At 42.0% G+C, this 22,941-nt stretch overlaps 1 protein-coding gene across 7 annotated transcripts in view; it reads right to left on the reverse strand.

The window, feature by feature from the left end:
* TTC7A (tetratricopeptide repeat domain 7A) overlaps positions 1-22,938 on the reverse strand; it is a 160,807-nt gene extending 137,869 nt beyond the window's left edge. For 5 of the 7 annotated variants that reach the window (XM_042812129.1, XM_042811968.1, XM_042811883.1 and 2 more), the window contains exons 1-5: positions 22,515-22,677; positions 21,735-21,898; positions 20,030-20,198; positions 4,277-4,407; positions 2,493-2,614 (exon numbers count right to left, since the gene is read on the reverse strand). In XM_042812129.1, coding sequence (XP_042668063.1) covers positions 2,493-2,614; positions 4,277-4,407; positions 20,030-20,198; positions 21,735-21,898; positions 22,515-22,677 — 749 coding nt within the window. Of the gene's footprint in view, positions 1-2,492; positions 2,615-4,276; positions 4,408-19,270; positions 19,330-20,029; positions 20,199-21,734; positions 21,899-22,514; positions 22,678-22,884 lie in introns of those variants that run through there. The other 2 variants (XM_042812210.1, XM_042812364.1) reach the window with 2 other exon arrangements.
* Between the last annotated feature and the right edge of the window lie 3 nt (positions 22,939-22,941).

A 22,941-nucleotide genomic window follows, 5' to 3' on the forward strand; every position in this document is an offset into this window, starting at 1 on the left:
TTTTGCATGGGTGCATGTGAGTGAGGAAGGTGCCTTCTTTTTAACCTGCGCTGAAAGAGGAAAGGACATCTCTGTCTCCTGGATTATTTGCTCTCCAGAGGTGGCTGTCCCCTCAGAGAGCTGTACACAGGAAAGTCACATCACAGTGTCCAAGAAAGGTCTGGGTTGGAAGGGAACATAAGGATCATTAAATTCAATGTTTTACTCAGTGAGTGGTGAGGGACTGGCACAGGATGCCCAGAGAAGCTGTGGGCGCCCTATCCTTGGAGGTGTCAAGGTCAGGTAGGATGGGCCCTGACCTAATCTGACATGCCAGGTGGCAATCCCGCCAATGACAGGGAGGTTGGATCTAGATGATCCTTAAGGTCGCATCCAACCCAGCCATTGTATGACTTTATGATCCCTGACCACGTTCCAAGAAGTTGCCAGCAGGAACAAAGCAGGACAGTACCATTCCTTTCCCAGATCATCTGCTGAGGGAGACACCTCAGCTCCCCTATAGTCCTGTTTTGTACACAGCTGCCCAGGGGAAGGGCATGGACCTCCCGGGACCTACGCACAAAATATCTGAAAAAGACTCTTCCCTTCTCACCCTCCCACCCTTTTCCTTCACATATCCCAAAGCTGTTTATGCCCTCTTGTGGCAGAAACTGCACATTAATATACAAGCAGGGGGCACAGACACAAACAGGGGATTCCCACTTGTCTCATTTTCCTCCCTGTGGTCCTTTAATTTCACTGGCTTTTGCTTCTGATTTGCACTGGAAGAGGTGCAAAACGAACTGGGCTTTGTTCTTGTCACAGCCATGTCAGCTCCACGGCAGTAATGAGGCTGTTTTTTCATCATGAGACAGCTACAGAGAACATTTTGCTGCTATTGCAGCGATTCAGCATGTAATCAAAGTGGTGCTTAATTCACACATGTATTTTGATTCCCAACTGTTTTCCTGTAGAGTTGGCTTTTTTTTTTCTTTTTTAAAAGGCTGTCATTATAATAACGTGGAAAGAGAGCAACCAGGGCTCACAGTAATAGCTAAAACAACCCACTGTATATATTGAAGTGATGAAGATTTAATTTCAAATGTTGCTGAATAAATGAACATGAGCGAGTTTGTTATTCAAAAGGTGCCTAGAGGACATCAGTGCCATATGTTCTAAATGAGATTTTATTTTATTACATAGTTAATGAGTTTACTGGCAAGACCTGAGCTTTTTGTTTGCTACCAAAATGGCAAAGGGCCAGCAAAGCCCACTCTTTGAGCAACAGATGGTCAACCATCATCTCTCCTGGGAAAACCACATGTGTATCCTGTATCACTGGGACTACATCTTGCACCTGGAACCTTGTACTTCTTTACAAATAAACTTGCAGGCAGTTGGCTAAAGGGGTCATTTCACAACACCTGGTCTTTATGAATAAAGCCTTTGGGTTAAATAAGGCTTACCTCAAGGCACCCTGCATGGACATGCTATAGTAAGTACAACTGCACTGTATACGAACGCTTTTAATCCTGGCTACAAATAAAACAATAGAGAACATCAAGCATACTCATCGATGCGTTTAAATCATTACTGGGGGAAAAAAAAAGAAAAAAACAAACTGAACTGAAGCAGTCCTTCCTCCAACAACAGAAACAAAATTTGTTTGGTTTCTTTTTTATACAGAAGAATTTAAAATGATCTTTGCTGTGATTTTTTTTTTTTCTCATTTTCTTCTTTTCTGTCTCTCCATATTTCATTCAGAAGGAAAAAGGAGAAAAGAAAAGCAGAGAAAACATCTTTAGGTGTGAAGATTATAAAACCCACCAAAATGAAATACTTTCAAAGATGGTTTGCTTAAAAAAGTTTACAAAACTTCGACCAATTATATTCTACAGAACAGTGAGAAATTCATTATCTGATTCCTTAAGAACAAAAGTGATACTTTGCTGCAAACACAGGACTAGGGAAGGATGAACTCGTATAAGTATTGTTTACACATGATAAAAGGACATTCTCCCCACACAGCAATCTCTCCATCAGCTAAATAGATTTGAAGATACTGCCCCTTTTAGGGGTTGCTGTGCTCTCACCAATGGCCTTTGTGCACAGATTCGTAGGTTTGATCAAGACATTCAAGAACTTCAATAACTAAAAGAAAACAACCCTTAAGACTTCACTGAGCTCTACCCCAGGCCTTGGGGCTGAATATTCAAAAGGAACTCAGTAGTATTTACATTCCACACGCTCTCTATGGTCAGACTCCTCATCTCCACAGGGAACAGAGCTGAGTCAAGACAATAAAATAGTCGAACCCCACCCTACTTGTGAGTCTGGGCTTAGGATGAGAGGGAAAGGCAGATGGGAGGGGTAGGATATGAGAAAACTTGAAGCAAATCAACAGCAGCAAAAAAAAGTCACAACAGAACACATGAAGACGTAAGCCTCACCCGTTCTGAGACAAAATATGCGGTATTTTTTATCTATTTCTACTAACATCTGCATCCACCTACCCCTTTTTTAAATGAGTCACGTAGGCACTCTGTAGAGCTGCTTCCAGGAAGTAGGACAGTTCAAACTCAGAGTATGTTGTGTTGCTGCCCTTCATATTCCTTGAATGTGTGTTGTTTAAAGTCTGTGAGGAAAGAAACCAGGGGGATTACAGACACCTCTTTGAACTAGTCACTTCCCCCCAAGATACCAAAAATAAAATGTTAGCTTCTGTCATCAGATTCCTCTTCAGGTTACTTAAAAACCTACCTTCATGAGGTATTCTATTCTATTCGAAAAACCTTCCAAAGACAACTTTAAAATAAACTATACAGTGACTTCTGTGAAATATTCCATGTGTAATGTGAGCTTTGAAACCCAGCATCTGCTACTTTCCATTCTAATAAAACAGAAGGCTACATATCAATACCAAGGCCTTCAGAAGTACAACTCCGACCAACAGAGCCAGCATCTTGCATAGAAATAGAAACACAATGTTTAAGTGGGGATACCTAGCTTAACATGACAAATGTTTGTAAGGGTTAGTAACCTACAAGGAGTCTTGATGGCAGAATCGCAGCATTTCCTCTTTGAGTCTTCTTGCTTTGGCTTCCTTAGAAGCTCTACCTTCCAGATCAGCTAACAGACAGCTTTCACTGCTAGAAATTGCACTGTGTATACTCTCCAAAGTAGTATTTTATTTCCAGGAATGAAAAGGATCTATGGACTCTGAGTGAATCAGGAATCCTCCATCCTTCTGAGTCTAGACGATGAACAAATTATCGTTCAAACTTTTTCCCTTCTTGGTGGACACAAGCTCTCAGTGCCTAGCACTGCAGGAAGTGGTCCTCTTGCAAGGAAAAGGCTACATTTCATTTTAAATAAAAAGGTAATTTAGCTTTTTCTTGCAAAGAAACAGACAAAACAATTTGTTAGCTGGCTACTTACTGAATTTTTGTGTGTGGTTTAAGCTTGTTTTTCTTGTTTTAACACAACTGAAAACAAAACCAGCAGCCTTGCTACTGAGAGGAGGGATAAATATCTGGTCAGAAGGTCTAAGGCTGTAAAGAATAACAGATAATGTCCATTGCCTCACTGCTGCTCATGTCAAGCACAGTGTGTGGCAGAGGACAGAGCATGAAAACTTACGGTGTGTCCCTGTTAAATGCTGCTAGGCAAAGTAACAGAGATAGACATACCTAAGCATGTACCCAGCAAGGAACTGGCATGTACTACAGCTCAGCACAGAGCTCAGTACTCATCCTACTCAGCATCCTTAGCCAACATCAGGTTGAGCAGTTACTTGTTATTGATCCAGGTTCCTCCACTTTTACCTGGAAATGGCAAAGCTTTGGCAGCTAAGGAGCTATGATCAAGCCAAAAGGTAACTTCTAGCTTGTTAGGGATCTCAATATCCAGTACTGTGTATCATATAAATGGCAGATACATTAAATGTCTAGGGATCCTTCATGGTAGCAGTTGCTCCATAAAGTCTGTAATCCTTCTTAGTAAGAGCTGAACTTGAGATAAGGATTTGAGCGTACCAAATATTCAGTACTTTACTGCAGGCAAAACTGGTTTCTACATTTTCAAAAGAAACTGGCAGAGACCAGACAAACAGCTGTTTTGCAACTGCTTATACTAAAAAACTCAGCCTGCAGAAATGCTAAGACACCTGGCTCCTTCAGACTTGTTCTCATTCACTTCATTATCTATAATAGCTTGACATTTTCACCACCACTCTGCAGCCAAAATTCCTGGATGTTCTACTCAAGTCACCAGGCAACACCCTGAGCACATTTCTTACCTTTTCTAGCTCCTGCAGGTACACTTGAGCAATGACACATGCAGTTTCAAAGCAAGTCATGACTTCTTCCTCCCTTTCGCACAGGCGAGCACGTGAGGCTATTGAGTTGGTTGAGCGCTCCAGAGACAGACCTGTAAAATAGAAACACCTTCTTTAACTGGAGTCCACTAAGAGCAACACAGCCATGTTATACTTCCATTTACTGTCCGACCACAAAGTTTTTCCATATGTAGATTTCCCCATAGTTTTAGTGGCTTTTAGGAAAAAATCCCAAGAAAACAAAATTCTTACACATGCAAGGCATTTTTGTCATGCTGCTCTATGGTACCACTGCATGCTTCTACAGCACCTTTCAAACATTTTATGAAGAAAGGACACACAAATCCTCTGTCAGGGAAGAGCAAGCAGAGAAATTATGGCCTATATTTCCAAAGATGGCTATAGATTTTGGGTGATTCAATATAAAAGCTATTTCAGAAACAACCTAGCAATGGATGTGAGAATTTCTGAGCATCCACTATTCCAAGTGAAGCTTTCAATAGCAGCAGTTTTAAGGAAGAAACTTGGAGAAAGACAACAATACAGAACTGGAAGACCTGAAGCCTTTTGTGGAAAATCTAAGCACTCGCAAATTGCACATGGACACACTGAGAGTTCTTGGAAAAGCACAAGAAAACTACAGAGTCACCCTCTACTCCAAAGAGAAGAAAAAAAACCCAACCTACATTTGTTTTTTGTACCGTAGAAACATTATCATTAGGTCCTTTAACAATCATACAGCACATAAATAGAGACCCATAGCTGCTGTCCCTACACAAAAATCCCTTATTATCCAGTCCTTGCCTGACCTCCCACTGCTATATCCTTTATTTCCCTAAATCCCTTTGGAGAGGCTATATATATGCAGACTGATTTTATTCTGATCTATATAGATTCTTATCCCCCACAACACTGCTTGGAAACCTGGGTCTTTTACGTCAAATAACTGCACAGATGCCCAGTAGTCCACACAGGTTACAGATTGCTTAGTATGCATTTCCCAGAAAATTTTGTATATAACAACACTCCAATACTAATGAAAAGCTTGTAAGATGTAATACAAAACCCTAGCCTTCCTGACACAGGTCAAAAGGATGAGCTGTTTGGACAGGCTCTCCAGGGAAGCAATGAGGACCACCATAGCATATGCCAAAAGAATTTGCCCCATGTGAAGAGCTGCAGCTCAAACCAGGAACCACACCTTTCTTGTACATAATCCAGGGCACCCCACAGAGCTCACCTTAGGACTCCATGGCAAAGGGGAGCCAGGCTACTCCATGATGAACAATGTATAGAAGCACTCATTCTAGAGGAGTCTGAGACTCCTAGACGTTCTTAGCTTTGTTTATTTTTCACATTCAAAGTTTCTATTTTGTCCCCTTGGTAACTGTGCTAGGAGTTTCCCTGCCTCAAGCTCTGCCTTTGAGGCAAACACGAGCAGTTACTTCAGTGGAAGAAGCCCCACATAGAATCATAGAGTCACTCAGGTTGGAAAAGACCTTAAAGATCATCGAGTCCAACCACGACCTAACCATGCTACCCTAACTAACAACCCTCTGCTAAATCATGTCCCTGAGCACCACATCCAAACGGTTTTTAAACACATCCAGGGATGGTGACTCAACTGCCTCCCTGGGCAGCCCATTCCAGTGCTTAATAACCCTTTCTGTAGAGAAGTGTTTACTGATATCCAACCTAAACTTACCCTGGCGCAATTTGAGGCCATTTCCCCTCATCCTGTCACCAGAGAGAAGAGACCAACCCCGCTCTCTCTGTGAGCACCTCTCAGATGTTGGAAGAGAGCAATAACATCTCCCCTCAGCCTCCTTTTCCCCAAACTGAACAGCCCCAGTTCCTTCAGCCTCTCCTCCTAGGGCATATTCTCCAAGTCCTTCACCAGCCTTGTTGCCCTTCTCTGGACCTGCTCCAGCACCTCAATGTCCTTTTAGGGGGTGGCTCCCCACTGCCCTGTCCCAGATCAAAGATCCATGGCACACCCCCCAGGATCCACCAAGGAGAAGCACATGTGAGTATCCTGCACCCTTGAAAATCCTGGGGACAATTATCTTGCTGCTTATCACTAACAACTATTCTGTGTTGTCTCCTTTCTACTGACATCCATCTTGCATAGAAGAAAATCCAACAGATTTTGTTCTCCAATCCACTTTTAAAGCCTCTGGCTTTATGTCAAGACTTTTTCCCTACTATTTCAAAGTTTCTCTTCACTCTGTTTCTACATACTAAGAGGGAAAAAAGGATGTTAAGTCAATACTCAAGAGAAAACATCCAGTGGTAAAGCTATATCGACTTACAAATATTACTCTCAGATCTGACTCAACTCACCTCTGAATTTCGAGCCATCCACCTTAACCAAAAATAAAACCAACAAAGTGTTGCATTTCAGAGTCACCACTCTGATCAGGATGCTGCAAGAGCCACCCGAGCACCGTCTGTGTGGGGGCAGCTATCGTGGGAGATGTCACACACAGAACAGGCTGACAAAAGCATTTCCATACCGGCTGTCGCACACTGCAAGGAGCGACTATCTTTAAGCTCTGATGTGGGGGAGGAAAGCAAGCAGCCTTTGCCAGCACCAAGCGACAACAAACAAACCCATCCGCACAGCCACACAAACAGAGGTGGAGCAGAACGAAGATGGGGATACCAAGGTTTCCAGAAAGAATTCTTGCTACAGTAATCACAGAGCAATGTATAACATACTGAAAGGAGACAGAATGCTACACTGCGCACATTTTTCCACTTGCAAAGGGCAAAAAGGAATGACCCACATGATGTGAAATTAGTCACAGCGCTTCCTGCTCATACTGTATGTGCTGACCTGATGCTATCAGAGCATAAGATTTTCTGCAGAATTTGAACCAGATTCACCACAGAAATACAAGAAAAATCAGAGCAGGCAGGCAGCAAATGCAGCAGACGAAAATGAAGGACAAAACAAATTTCCTACTCTGCAGCCATCCATTCAGCTCTCACAGTGCAAAGTCCCAAGAATTACAGATTTGCTTAAGGTGCAGCTGCGTGTGGATAGCTCTGTTTAAATAGCCACCAGCCCCGACGGCACAAATTCCACTAACTATTCTCCATTCTCCAGTTATCACCAAAGACAATCCTTTGCAGAATTCCATGCATTTTTAATTCAACTCAATTCCCCAAAAGACACACAAGACCACTAAATGTGTGGTACGTGTCCCACCGGACTTAGCAAAGCATAGCTCCTGCTGAGATTGAATTCACTTCTGGGCAAAGCATAAAGCTACATGCTGTCTGAATAGCTGGTTAAGGAATTTTTTAAAACCAGTTACTTTAAGACAACACCAACTTATAACTCACCTATACCACGATTTTTCTCATACAAATCAGATGCCCAGATTTAAGTAAACAAATATACACAAATACATATTACAGAAACATTTTACATACAGAAGATACCATTTTCTAATGGATTTGGCTCAAGTTAAAGAAAGATCTTTCATAAAAAAAATAAACTCCTTCTACCTACTTTAGAGACAGCAGCTTTCTATGTATAGAAGCACTACTTTTCTTTCTTGAATAAAGGAAAGGCTTCCATCCACTTCCGTTATTTCTCCAAAAAATCATCTCTGGCTCTTTATCTCTCTAATTTTTGCTTGTTCTTCTGCCATTCTAAAGAAATTTGCATTTATGCCAGAAAAGAAACACACCATAAGGACATAAGAGCTGTCACAGACTGAAGAAATTCCTTCCTGAAGTTGAAATGCACTGCTTTCATTTATGAAAACCTGAATGGGGACATTTTAGGAAGGTTTATTTCCAGCTTCATCTCATCCAGTCCTTCCCAAAGGAAGAAAACATGTCATGTGGTTCCTACGCTCTGAAGTGACGTTATGAAAAGAACTGGAAAACACACGTGCAAACTGACATAAGAGATCACAGCAAAATTCAGGTTGGATGGGGTCGTGGGAGGTTTATAGCCCGACTTGCTGCTTGAAGAATGGTCAGCACAGTCTCATCAGGGCTTTACCCAGGCAGGTCTTTAAGCCTCTGTGAACAGATGGAGACTGCACAGCTGCTAGGGAGAAGAGCACGCTAAGGTAGCCTGCTTCTTCCAATTCATAAACTAGTTCCTCACATAGCAGTATTACTCCTACTAATTAGGAGGGATATATCAGTCTAATCACAGTTCTCATCATTTTCATTCTAACATAGGCTTCCATGTGGCCTGGTGTTATGTCTGTGTCAAGCACATTGATAGGAACTCAAAAAAGAGCTTAGGGTGGACTTGTAACTCTGTCAAAAGCATCAGTTCCAGCCTGCAACTCAAGACATACCTATGCTCACAGCCACACAGACAGGCTACCCCGGCCAGAAGCCAGAGCTGCTAAGCTGAGGACATGCAGTGATGTTACTACAGGAACATAAATAATTTGTCCCAAGGTAAGCCAGGGTGTCAACCACAGCACAGCAGCTGCACACCCTCAGTCCCACAGCCCTTCCAGCACAGGATGTCTTCTGCTGGGCACCTGCAGCCACTTCAGCACAGTTCTAGCAAGTCAGCCCACGCCAAAACAAGACCAGCTCCTGAAACACATACACACACATGAACTATAATTCAAAGATGCACCAAACACTCTTTCAAAGACAGCAGAATTAAAAGGCACAACCAAACCCTTGCAGAATTGGTATTATGCCCATTCTCCCCCACTGTCAGCCAAGAGGCCAACTTTAGAGCACAGCTCTCAACCAAGCAATCACATTATGATGTCTTGGAAAGCAAAAAGCCCGAACTTCAACAAGACAACGAAGCTGTCTAGATTGGCTTGACATAAGCAAGACCCAGTGCTATGTATTATTTCTGCCACAACTCACAGCAGCTTGAATAATTCACACCAGGGGTCTTGACTTATCCTCCCAGCAACTGGCGTATCAGTTTAATTGCATTTTCTTGCAGTGCAAACACAAGTGGAGCAGGAAAGGCCTAGAAGCCCTGGATTTTAAATATATCCATATATTTATATTACATTTTGTGAAAGGGCAGGAGGAAAGAGGTTTTGTTTTGCAAGAATGCTGCACAAGCTTCTTGTGCTATTGCTTCAAATTACTGCCACACAAAAGTCTTGCATCTTACAGCAAGTGCAGAAAACTCGTGACCTCAGCTGAAACCCTCCAAAGACCTTTTAATCCACAACATGGAAAATGAAACAGGGAAATTGCCTCTGCAAGGCTGCTTAGCTGCACCAAAGCAGAACTCAACACCTACTCCCAGACATTCAACTTTTGGATGCAATAACCTAATCCTAACACTGTTACGCTCATTATGCACAGGAGAACATTATCTGCTTAGACTTGCACCTACAGCTCTAGCTGATCTCTAAAACCAGGAAACCTTCCTGATTGAGCACACGTGTAGCCAGGGGATGGCAAGCACTGCTGTGAGAAGCCACTTCAGCCACCTCCCCCTGACCAGCTCCACATCGGCTCTGCACACCTCCCTGCAACACAAAAGTCAGCCACCTCAACCCAAGGACATCTGTTTTCCTGAGCATATCAAGATGCGACGCCTGCAGGCTGGTTGTTCTACAGCTTCACAGCAGATTTTTGAACCTGGACTTTAAACAACAACAAAGCAGTCTCCATCTTTTTGATCATACATCCTTATTCTACTGAGCAAGCTTTTCCAATAAGTACATTCATAAATAATACACAGACTTCTAAACTAATATAATGTGCATGTTATAAAACCTACTAAAATATAATTTGAAGAACGAGATAAAGGAAAACTAAACATATTTTTCAATTTCATTAACAGTACAAAATATTTTTTGCGTCATTAGAAAAACAGGAATTATATTTTTAGAGAGAGCCGTGTGATGGATTGTGGTTCTACACTTTTTTTTGGCAAAAAAAAAATTTTTGGTTTACACTGATACAGTGATTGAAAGGTTCAGTTCTTGGGTTTAATTTCATACTCAGTTTTACTGGCTGCCATAGCTGACAAAGGCATGCAGACCCAAAGGGAAGTAGTGCACTGTAGGTTGCACCGACTACATTTCTTTTAATTTTAAATTCACCCAGTGTATTTCCCTCTTTCCTGTTGGTCATAAACAATGTTAACAATAAATGGGTTCAAAACCCACCAAAACTCATTATTTGGACAATTTTAAAATGGGTTAGAAGTTTGTGTATAGGTAAGAGTTTTTGTAGCATATTCAGCAACTGCAACAAAAAAATAGTGACAATCAGATAACGATGGAAACATTTGCCAACATCTGCTGTAAAAACAGCTTCAATTGCTTCCTTGTCAGTAAAACATCACCTCTACCTTGAAAGGACAGATAAAACGTGTTGGGTTTTTGTTTTTTTTAAAAACATGCTAGGCAGCATGCTACTGACAGCCATCTGTCATCACAGAAAAGGTGAGCAAATTTGGAGCGCTCATCTTTTGTTAAACATCTTTAAGTTCAACAGCTCTTTTAAGCACTTTGTCCACAAGAAAACCAGTGAGGCTGTGAGTGAAAGATGCTTCTGCTCACTTCCCCTCGCATCACAGAGTAGTGCACTACTTCTACTGTTCAAAGGTTTGGTATTTACAGAACTACCAAACTGTTAACACCTTGGATCACTCTGTGCACCTCCTGGTTTCTCTTCTTTCTACAAAATCTTACCTACAACTGATAACAAATTTCTTGTGATGCCACTTCTGCAGTATTATCCTAGAAACCACTTTTTCATTAACTGCAAAGCAGTGGCTCCAAAAGCTGTTACACATGCACAGCTTTTTTTTTTCAGAAACATTGCTTTTATTAAGGAAATCATTTACACCTTACAGTATATTATCCAGTTTTTCCTTCAGTGGCTTGTTTGTAACACTTCTTCCTTCAAATCTCAAGCAAAGTATTTATTTGCTAACAAAGGAATACATTTTAGCTTGTGAAAGTATTGTCTTCCACGTATCATTTCAGCCATTTACCACAGCAGGAAGAACAAGTGCTCCCGCAACAGTATGCGGTTTGGCCCTTCTGCTATTGAGAAAGAAATCCTAGAAGAGGCTGCTAAAAATGTATTGTGAGATTCAGTTAAATTTTTTAGTTACTGAATTGAATGTTGCTGGACTTCAAGCATCACTGGTGTGACCTAATTACAAAGGTAAAAGCAAGGACTGCAGAATGTGACTAATGAAAGGCTCATACTAATACAAGTGTCAGCTCCACCATTTTCTTACTGCTCACTTCTGTGTGCATTATCAGCAATCCACAACATCTTGATAGAAATCGTCAAGGTACAAGGGCTACTCCAAAAGTAATGCCTCTATTATATGATGTTGGCCCATGACATCAGAGGCAGGTGTTAGTGATAGGCAGTAGAGATTGAACATTCCTGCCACTATTCCACTACGTGTTGTTGCTGTATGTCAGATGGCAGCAGAAGGACAGTCTCACACAATGGTGTCTGACATGGAAGTGCAGATGAAGCAAAGGAGCGTCTGAATTCCTCCATGCGGAAAAATGGCACTCACTGCCATTCATCAATATTTGCTGAAGCTTTATGGAGACCAAACAAGGCATGCGAGCACACTGAGGTAGTGAGTGATGCATTTAAGCAATGATGCCATCATAGCAGCTGTGAAACAGTGGATCACCTTCATGGATGCAGATTTTCATAGACTCTTGTTTATTGCTGGAAAAATGAGAATCTAATGGTGGCAACTACACTGAAAAATAGCACTCTGCAGCTGAGAATTTGCTGTACCAGACAGTGCTATTGTGTTCTCTGCATCTGTTCCAGTTTCCACAAAAATAAATAAAAGGCACTGCCTTCAGAGCAACCTACATATTTTCTTTCTGAACCCCAATGGAGCATTTGGACATCCCTGGTTTGTACCAGGACACCTCCACTCTATGATACATCTGACTGCAGAAAGGAGATAGCACTGCTGGACTACAGCAAACAGGTGAGAGCAGCATTCTCTCACAACTTGCTGACTTGGTCAACATCATCCACATACTTTCACAGACAAAGAACTACATTTGTCTCTAGTCTAAATGCAGCAGGTAAAAGTGGAGAAGCAGAAAAGCCAAGCGGATGTGGCACAACAAAGTGTGGTTGCACTGATGATCTAGCACCGGGATGTACTGTTTGGGCTCACTGCATCACTGCCAGGCAGCAGCACCAGTGAGAAAGTTCTTGTGTAAAACTGCAGTCACTGAATCAGAGTACACTTCAATATGCCCCTGGGGGTGTTCAAAGCCAGGTTGGATAGGGCCCCGGGCAGCCTGGTCTAGTATTAAACGGGGAAGTTGGTGGCCCTGCTTGTTGCAGAGGCATTGGAGATTCAGGATCCTTGAGGTCCCTTCCAACCCAGGCCACTTTGTGATTCTGTGATGTACTTTTGGAGCAGAAGAGGAAAAAAAAGGGACTACAACTTCACAAATCACCTGCATCTACAAAGCAGAGCTTTTGCCTATCAGACAGCTACCCTGATGTCAGCACAAATAAACTACATGCTCCCTGTCTAGTTGACATAATTGTAGGCAGTAGCTTTGAAGCATACATGAGGTACAGAACAAAGTCTCTTCCTCTGATGTGCATCAGCATTTAAAAGAGACAGTTTTTGTTAAGCAAAAGTGCAAACAAGCTCTGCAAACAAAATGCCTTATTCTCAGCTAGGCAGTTCTCAGCGTCAGACTACACCACACATTCTTGCATTAACCAGCAATGCCATCTGCAAGGCTGCCAGGCTCCAGAGCAGCGAATGGGGGTCCCAGCTATGTCAGAATATGTTCAGATAACAGCTCTCCTGGTCTGAACTGGATTAGAGTAGAAAATGTTTAGAATCCCTCAAGTAAAAGCCTACAGTAAGCAGGCCACGCTGACAATTGTGCCATATTGATACCAAAATGAATTGGTGTAAGCAGGGAGGGAATTCACACCCTCAGGATTTCTCCCTGCCCCTTACAGCCTATCACCCATTTTTGCTCTATGGGTACATCACAGCAAGGTGCCCTCCCATCAGCCAGAAGCAGCAATGCAGGTGGGATGTACGTAAGGTGAGAGGCAGTGGTGGAAGGACAGAGGAAGAGCTGGATTCTCCCTTTGTACCACAGCAAAACTGTAAGTGTTCCTTACAGTCATAGGGCTAACAAACTATAATGCAGGAATGGATCATCTTTATCTTGACACAGGCAATTACAACATGCTTTTACTTTCCCTTATTACTGCCCAGAAAAGACAAGGAAAATGATTTATCTGAACATGGAAAAGTGTCATCACCCTTCCAATAATCCTCTTCTACATTTGTCTTACTTGTCAAGACAAGTCATATCCTTACACAGCAAAAAGGAGAGGATGTAGGAATCTTATGCTCTACAGAAAAGTTATTCTTGGACAACTTGAACTCTTATGATCAGCCAATGGAACAATACCAGGCACAGAAATACACAGTCATAAGGATAGATGTGATGGTTGTGGGTTTTTTTGGCATCAGTCAGGACAGCATTCTAAATGCTAGTCTGGGAAAGGAGAATGTGACTTGCAAGCTTCTATGTCCTCAGAAAAAAGGACAAACTGAGAAAGTACACAATTAGCCTGCAACATGTTTGTAAACTGTCACCTAGACGAAACATGTTTCTAGCAAAAAGAAATTGGAAGTGTGAATTCACTTTGAAAGGAGGATAACAAAATAGATTATGACTCTGCAAAACTAGACAGCATTTCTAAACTCAGCTTATCTGCACTTGCAACTGTTTAAACTGCTGGTTCTTGAAATTACTTCAGTCACTGTTCCAGCACACTCACTAGTTTGGGTATTGCCATCTTATTCAACAAAGACCAAGTACATAGAAATGCCACACCACTAAAGTTAACTAGAAATTCAGGTTTTGGAAGGACTTTCCTTAGAAGTATGACTGAGTTAAGCCCACAACATGAACTATTTAATTATTTGAACAAAATTTATCTTCACAGCATGCAATGGGCAGCATTTAGTAAAAAAAAAGAAAGCAAACTGAAGTTAGAATTTGATGAAATGCTGAAATTAGTTTTGAAAATAAAGGCTCTCTTCCATGAGGCAAAGGAAAAAAACAAACAAAAAAAAAAAAACAAAAAACAACCCCTCCTCTCTTTCTTCCTTTCATCTCACTCCATTTGTTTAATCTAATGAACAGCTTTTCAAAGCTGAAGAATCAATACAGCTTTGATTAAATAAAACCAAGTGGGAAAGGTTACTTTCCACTTTTAATCTATGTATTAAAAAAAAAAAAAAAAAAAAGCACTCATCACCAACTCTACCACTTCTAACTGTACACAAGCATTGAGTTAAAACTGTCTGTTTCAAGTGAAATTCATTTAACTGAAAATATTTTCTTAAGCTATTTAATGAGCAAGAAAAAAGTAGATTTATCATTACTTAGCTTTGCAATAAGATATTTGTAAATGGACATTTTATTCTAGTTTCCAAACAAATGCAGCTGAATACAAATTTCACCTAGAGAATTAGTCGTGCTGTAGAAAACAGTATTAAAAAATAATGAATGACACGCAAATGTAAAGGATTTCCCTGAAGCATATGAACGAATAGGTGAAGTACCTTCTGATTAGGTAGAATGAAAGATAATGATAATACCACAGCTATGTTTAGTGGATGCAAACCCACATTTTTAATACTCCTCAAACCAACAAGAAATACAGTAAGAATTAAATGAAGAAGCAAAAAGGAAGTTTAAATTAGATGATCAAAAAAAATGAGGCACAAACTGATCCATCTACAAGTCATGCTAAAAGCAAGTGTGATCTGACTAAAAGTTCTATCTTTCTTTTTATTATTTCTTAAAAGATTTGTTTCTCTGCATACTTGTGATACCACCATTGGTATCACCATTGTGATACTATCCACAGCACTGTTATAACCTGCAAGCAATCAGTTCTGGTTTTATAAATCTGAGATTGAGATTTTACATGGAGAGAAAGCAGAAAAATCTCCTTTCAAGCAATACTGACCTCACCTTGGAAGTTTTAAAAGACACAACCTTACAAGAAACGTGAAAGTGTGAGACCAGTCCTAAAGGCAACTAAACAAACACAGAACTCTGAAAACCCACAGACTGATCTAAACCCAGAATCCCGGATGGATTTTTAAACTCTGGAAAAGCCCTCACATGCTGGGCTCAGAGCTGTGCTACCATCAGTCTAACTCACAGCTCCTGGGAAAGCTCCAAAGAATAGTGGCTGACTTGAAGCATGTGCATGGCTCGGTCTAGAAGCATTGGCATCGTGACCTTATGGTTCTGCAGAAGGGTCACATTACTGCTCCTCAACACCTTCAAATGGCTGAAGTAGGGTATAGGACAAAATACAGAACGCTCCAAGCCACGGGACTAAAAAAAATTCTTATATATGTGATTTGTGGTTGACTTGTAACAAAATACAAACTCCCCAAGGCTTCTCACAGTCACAACATTTAATTATCTTTTCCACATGTTTTTTTCTGAGATTTCAAAAATGCTGAGCTCCATATTGAAACCTTTTGATACAACAGGGCTCTTTTTCTAAGGTTTTCAAATATCTCACAGCCTTTAGAAATCAACGTAGCAGAGATTCACCTCAGCATTCCTTAGCCTCCCACAAGCACATCACCCCACAGCTTCCTTCCAGCTGCCACCGAACCAGGCCTTCACTCCATCCGCATCAGACACCGACTGAGGAGGCCATGAGTCAGCCCAGCACTGCCAGCTTCTGACTGTACAGATTCAGACCTGATCTCTCACACTGAGAGATCTGATACTGCTGAAATTAGCAGTAAAGACACAAAAACCATTAAAGGATGGACAAAGGGAAACAAAGAGGTAGCAGGACTGTTAATGCCCTACTTCCCAGGAAAGCTGCTAGAAACTATTTGCATTCTTATTTCACAACTGATTTGCATGCAGAGATTCAGATAGGAAGTCCATCGGTGGCCTGGCATCAGCCCTGCGGGATGCAAGGAGCTCCTCCCTATGGAGTGACTCACCCCACAGCAGCTCTGACACTGCACATCCCATCAGAAGTGCTGCAGAAGTCTCCAGAACTGCCAGTCATGACAGAGCCAAGGGCCCACATGCCGATTAAGTCCACACCTTCATGACTCAGGCTGGCAACAGGCTGCAAAAAAAAAAAGCTGGGCACCATACAGCTCCCAAACAAAAGAGGCTTCAGACCTCTTGGCGCACCACCTCCCTGCACTCACACCAAGTACTTAGAAAACAAAAGAGGTGAGAGCACATTTCCATTGGGACTAATCCAAAAAGCGTTTAAAAAGAACAAAAAACAGCGCAAGTATGCAATTCACATTACATCTTTTTCATATTTTTAATATATACGAAACTTACCCTAGAATAGCTTAAAATGGCTCTGACACTACAGAGAAGGACTGAGTCAACAGACAAGTTAGCTATGGGAGATCTTTTTCCTACTTCCTTTTTTCAGTTTTGCCACTGACTCACAGCATGACAGAAAGCAACTCACTTCAGTTCTCCACAACTCCAAATTCCTGAACAACCTGAAAATCTGAACAACCAACTTAATGAACTTCACTTATCTACACAAAATTTATTTCAATGACACTCACTGTAAAAAGGCAAATACCCAAAGCAGCAATATCACCAGGCAAGAAATTACTCCATTCACATTTCTGCAGAGATCAGTGATGTGAGCTAGGGAATGAAAACCTCCAAACACAAAAATATAGGAACATATAACCCTCATATAGCTACAAAAACTAATTTATTTAGACACAACTATTCCACATATAAGGAATTTAGGTGAGCTTAAGTCCTGGCTAGAGATACTTTGCTTTGGAAAGGGTTAGGTTGTGACCAACTATACCATAGTAGAGAGATCTATCCACTGGGAGCAGATGGGGATCACTGCAGTTTCTGCAGCAAGTGCTGCCAGAGGGAAAGCAAGCCAATGGACTTACATTTACATGTGCAGTTTTGTAGTTCTGTCTGCATATCTCAAATGGGCAACACAAGTAACAAAACCACAGTGCATCCCACAAGAATAAGAAGCAATACACAAGCAAGTTTTATTACTCAATATGGTTTCTCGCAACTGCTTGCCTCAGCAATTACCTGCCATACTGTAAACCAAGTAGAGGTTTTAAGGTGGAATTAACCTCACAGAAGAGGAGGAAGAAGGAGAGAGACACACAACCACCCATTAACTCATAACAGAGGTTAAGTCATTGCTAAGAATCAAACTTGTTAGTGCTCCACTCAGTGCCCACAGGACTATGATGTGCTACTCCTCTCCCATCATTGCAGGGATTTGAGAACAGAAGCAGCAGAAGCCATCAGCTTAGATACTGAAAGAATCTTAACTTCCGACATTTATCCTGCAATTTGTCGGTAACTCAAACCCTAGTAATCATAAACAATTTCAGGAGTTCATGCGTGAACTCCATTTGCGTGGAAGCCAACAGAGCAAGGCAAGCAAGGAAACTTTTCCAGCTCTTCAACTTCTACAGGTCAATTAGTAGGGCAGCAAATTTGTATCTCTTCTTACCATACCATCAAACAACCACCTGCTACCATTCTTCCTTCCTGCACTATCCTTGAGAACAGCACTACCTACACAAAAAAACAAGATGGCTTCATGTTTATATTAAGTGGTAACAAGCTAAGGTGTGTTACTTGGTGAATATGGGTATTCTGGCCCCTTCCTCCCATTATAAAAGATAAGAATGAAAAATTAAGCAGGAAATTTAAGTTCCTGAAATAAAGAGAAAATAAAGATAGGGTTCTGGCTTTTTTCGATTGTTGCATTAATGATCCCTGCAGAAATGTTATCAGTGATTCTCGAGAGTGACCTTATAGGAGGTTCCAGCTTGTATAAGCTAACAGTAATTCAACCAAAGGCATTATGGATCAACAGAATTTCTACACAGACACCAAATGAAAAAAAAAAAAAAAAAAAAAAAAAAAAAAAAAAAAAAAAGGAAGAAGTCCTTATACTAACATTTAAGTAAATTTTAAGTAATTCAAATTCATGTTCTGCTACTTATCCTGCAGCTGTAGCTTGGGCAGACACATTTTGAAAACAAAATTTAAATCCACAATTCTGTTGTCACAGTTTCCTGTGCAAGTTTCTAACACCTGCTTCTGTAAAACTGGTGTGTTGATCACACAGAATACTGAAACCATGATCCCAGGAGTGAGTACTTTCTTCAAAGTTAGCTGGGCAAGCTCCATTCTGCTGGACTTTTTGGTCAAAAGCTCTGGTAGGATATCAAGTGACTTACTATATACCCCGATATCCAGGCTAATCTGGAAGTAATCATTATAGAGCACAAATGCTGTGAAACAGGACTGCAAAGAGGTAACTTTGCAATACTGGGAGCACCTTATGGTTTATAAACAAACACACGTGCAAAAAAGATATTTGTATTCCACACTAACCTGTTGAAAAAAAAAAATTAAAGCCTGATCCTCTGAGCTAAACAACTCCACCTCCTGCATCTTCATAAGGCAGTGTGGCCATCATCTACCACAGAAGTCTTCCAGGAGCAATGTCATTTTGTCAGCATTCACGCATACCTTGTTATACTCTCATCTCACCAAGGACCTTATCCAATTCCCAGAGTGTACCACTAGTCAGTCTCAAAAAACAAACAAAAAACCCTACAATAAATGGACTAGTAGTCACTAACTCTTCTGTACCATGCAAGCATTAGTATAAGTTACAGGTAAATTAGTCCTACTCCACAAAATCTCATTAACAAAGCAGATTCAACCAGTGCCACAGCAAACATAACCAAAGCAAGCAAGGTAGCAAAAACAGCTTTGTAAAAAAAAAAAAAAAAAAAAAAAAAAAAAAAAAAAAAGGAGAATGTGTGAGTTCACAGAACACCCAATTATCATCAGCAATACTAGCAGCCCAGTCAAACAGCACGTTGGGTTGATTTGGCATCACTCTTTTACATACCAGTTGAAGGTATCTGATCATCACAGAGTTCTCATTCACCTAATTAGCTGGTGGACATGCTGAAAAGAGTAGAAAGCAGTAGATAGGTAGCAGTACTTGAGCAATATTTATAAAGAAACTGAAAGCAAATGAAGGAGAAGGCTACTGATCTTCCCCCTCCCAAATCAATATCCAACTAGAGCCTTCCTTTCACCCACTCAAAACTGAAACACACTTTCACTATCAACAGAGGCAGTTTTGATTAAAATCTCTCAGTGCAACATTCATAGAAATAAAAAGGGAAGGAGACTCCTGTTTGTACAATAGGCCTGATTCCGTGTGATATACATTGCAAAAACATACTACCCTGATTTGAAAGCACATATTGCATTAGTCCAGAGTTTAACACTTGGTTACAATGTCCTCGTTTATTTCACAGAAATCATTAACATTTACAAGTGGATGAACTCTAAGAGAAAACACAGGCCCCAATTAAGCTGAATGGTTGATTTAGATTTTCCCAAAAACACATAGCATAGGTGTGTTGCTGATTCACAGCCAACAGTTACCACACTATTTCCAATGTCAAGCTTTTCTTTGCAAGTCAGCCAGTTTTAAAAACCATGGACTAAGACTCCATAATGCCTTTAAAATTAAGCTACACAGACCACAGCCAGTAGGATTTTCTAAAGGTACAGCACTGCCCTAATTCTGTTCCAATCATGGAAATTAACTTCAACCTCAACAGCATACTTGAAATATACACACGTGATCCTTTACCTTTAATAACAAAGGCTTCAGCCACCAGACGCAGCATGTACAAAGGTTCATGTTTTGTTGAGAGGTCATCAATTCCTGCTTTTGCATACATGCTGATGGCATCTCTGTAGGATCCCTCTACATAATGAAGCTTTCCAAGGATCAGCATCGTTTCGGTCATATATTTAGGCTGAAAAGGAGGTGGGGGAAAGAGTGAATACATGGTAAATAACAGACAGCACAAATGAGGTACTCAAGAACAAACTGAGCAAAATTAAGAATGCTTTATTTTTAACCTTGCCAACTACACAGGTTGGAGTAAGAAGGATTTAAGCGTCTAGTGATTTTTGGGATAAGCTTGTGAGAGAAGCAAACCACAGATGTCAAGGACCTACTGTGAAGTCGCCGACCCTATTCTATTCATTCACCAGCCTCTGCTAACACAAAAGCTTACCAGTGTCAGAACTAGCCACATACACATAAATCCCCCGCATTGAAACTAGGGAGAAAGTGTTTAGTCAGCTACTATCCTCTCCTCCATATCTTTAACTAAAGAGCAGGAAAGCTCCCAAACTTTCTCAAGGTAGAAAAAAAGAAGGCATGTCTACCATTTTTAAGATTTGACTGGTTTACTAAGGATTGAAAACATCCATACAAACTGATGAAGAAAAAAAAAAAAATCTCAGTAAAATACTCATGTTCAGACCCTTCTTGGGCTTCAGAAAGCATGAAGTGATTCCTAACTCTTTGCCCTCCTTTTCTCAACACAATCAATACAGGCCAAATCTTATATAAGTAGCTAAGTCATCTCCAAGAAAGAAACAGTAATTGCAATTCCTGAAGCCAAACCTAACACTAAGACCTGAGAAAATTCAGTGGTTCCATCCGTTACTGGGGTTGAACTATAAAGCTGGATGCATTATGCTTCCTTCCCTAACCATATATTTTTTAAATATACTGACTTCCAAGAAGTTAACAAGGAGCACCCCTGGGAAAAAAAAAAAAGACACTAAGCATGTGTGCCACAGCAAGCAATCCAAGTATAACACACACTTCAAAGATAACTAGCCCATAAGTTTCAGGACCAAAAGTAATACAAGTCTAGAACTTCAGACTGTTGTAATTCATAGACTTCTTAAAGCTATTTTTACAACTGTGTCTCCAAGGATGCCAGCAATTGTTGATCTTGAAACTTTCCTAAAGCTCTGCAGCTTAGCTTATGTGCAGCTACAAACCACGTACCCAGACCATGAAATAAACCCGAGGCACAATTTCACCTAACTTCTCTAGCAGAGGCTGAGAGAAATGCCAGGCTGTAATACTGGACCTGCACTACAAACTCAGACACCCAACAGCTGCTCACAGCAGGTCTCACATCCATCAGGAGCTGCACACAGTTCCCTCAGCCCATGAGCAGCAAGAGGTCCAGCAGACAGGCTAACCCAGCAACACTGTTCTGTGGCCATGCCCCAACACTGCAGAGAGCTCTACCTCTTTCTCATCAAAAATAAACAGTATATATTTGCAGCACATCATCTGTTTGGATGCACTCCATCCAACAGAAGACACTGCAAAGGGGCACTGAATTACCAGTACATCAGTAATGCCTACAAATACAGCATGGTACACAGAGGGACGTGATAAGGCAATGTCCTTCTTATCAGGCTAACAAGTGCATAAGAAAAGTATCAGATTAACAAGAATCACAGTGACAGAGCCCACTTACTCGCAGTTTTCCTCTGATTAAGACATTGGTCAGATGCTGCTTAGCCTCACTCAGTTTTGGCTCATTCCTCTCTGTCAGTGGAACAGAGTCCTTCAGTTTGGCAAAGTTTTCCTTCAAGCATTCTTCCAGCAAAGCTTCTGCAAGCAGCATACTCCCATAGTCCTCTGAAAGCACACATCAATCAACAAGAAGCATCACTTAAGAGCTGATCACTCAAGAATGCTATTTTTATAATATAAATAGCGTTAAATTAGCAATTAAATAGCGTTAAAGAATACACCACCTTCAAGAGACAGAAATAGTAATAACTCCTAGAGACAGTAAGAAATAATGCGGGGGGGGAAAGGGGGAAGAGAAGTTGCACTAACTTCGAGCTACTTGAAACCTTATGACACTTCCTTTTAATTTGAAGATCTCTCCCCGATAGGATCCTATAGCTTTGACAGCACAGTTCATTCTCGCGCTAGAGTGACACGGCTGCAAACCAACAGGTAATGCTTTCAGAGCAACCAAACCGCTGTTATGCTTAAGGGAACAAGCCAAAGTCCCAGCTCCACGCGCCACAGCCTCGCTCCTCAGCGGTTCTCCCACGGACAGGCGAGGCACAGCCCGCGCTTCAGCCCAGACGGGATCCTCAGAAGACGGCCGGTTCGGGGCCCTGAGCCGGGGGGCTTCAGCACAGCGCTCCGCCGAGCCGAGCACAGTGACCCGCGCACGGAGCGCCCCGCTCGCCCCCGAGCCCCGCCGCAGCAGGGCTCCGACCCGCTGAGCACAGCTTACCCGTTTCCTCCGTGCCCCCCGCCGCCGCTTTCCGCCGGGTGCGCGCCGGCGGCAGCAGCTGCTGCTGCACCAGGAGCCGGAGCTGCCCCCAGTGCCCCTCCGCCCGGCACCGCTCAATCTCCCCCTCCAGCTTCACGTGAGACAGCGGGCCCTTAGCCGCCATCTTAGCGCGCGCGCGCCCGCCGTCTCCGGCGGCAGCCCCCGGCCTGCACGAAGCCGCCCAGACACGGCGGGGCGGGGCGGGGCGGGAACAGTAAGTACGCTTCCCCTGGCGCTGTCGGGCGTGCTAGGGGCAGCGAGGCAGGGCCCGCCTCAATCGCGCGAACCACGCCCCTCACTGTAAGCCCCGCCCTCGCCCCGCCCGCTCTACCTGGCCGTCAGCGAACGCTCCACGTGGAATTCCAGCGGCGGTGACGTCCGGTGCGGC

The sequence above is a fragment of the Centrocercus urophasianus genome, unplaced genomic scaffold (genome assembly GCF_019232065.1).
Source record: "Centrocercus urophasianus isolate 14NV4802_14NV808 unplaced genomic scaffold, USGS_Curo_1.0 seq_10, whole genome shotgun sequence".
Taxonomy (NCBI): Eukaryota; Metazoa; Chordata; class Aves; order Galliformes; family Phasianidae; genus Centrocercus; species Centrocercus urophasianus.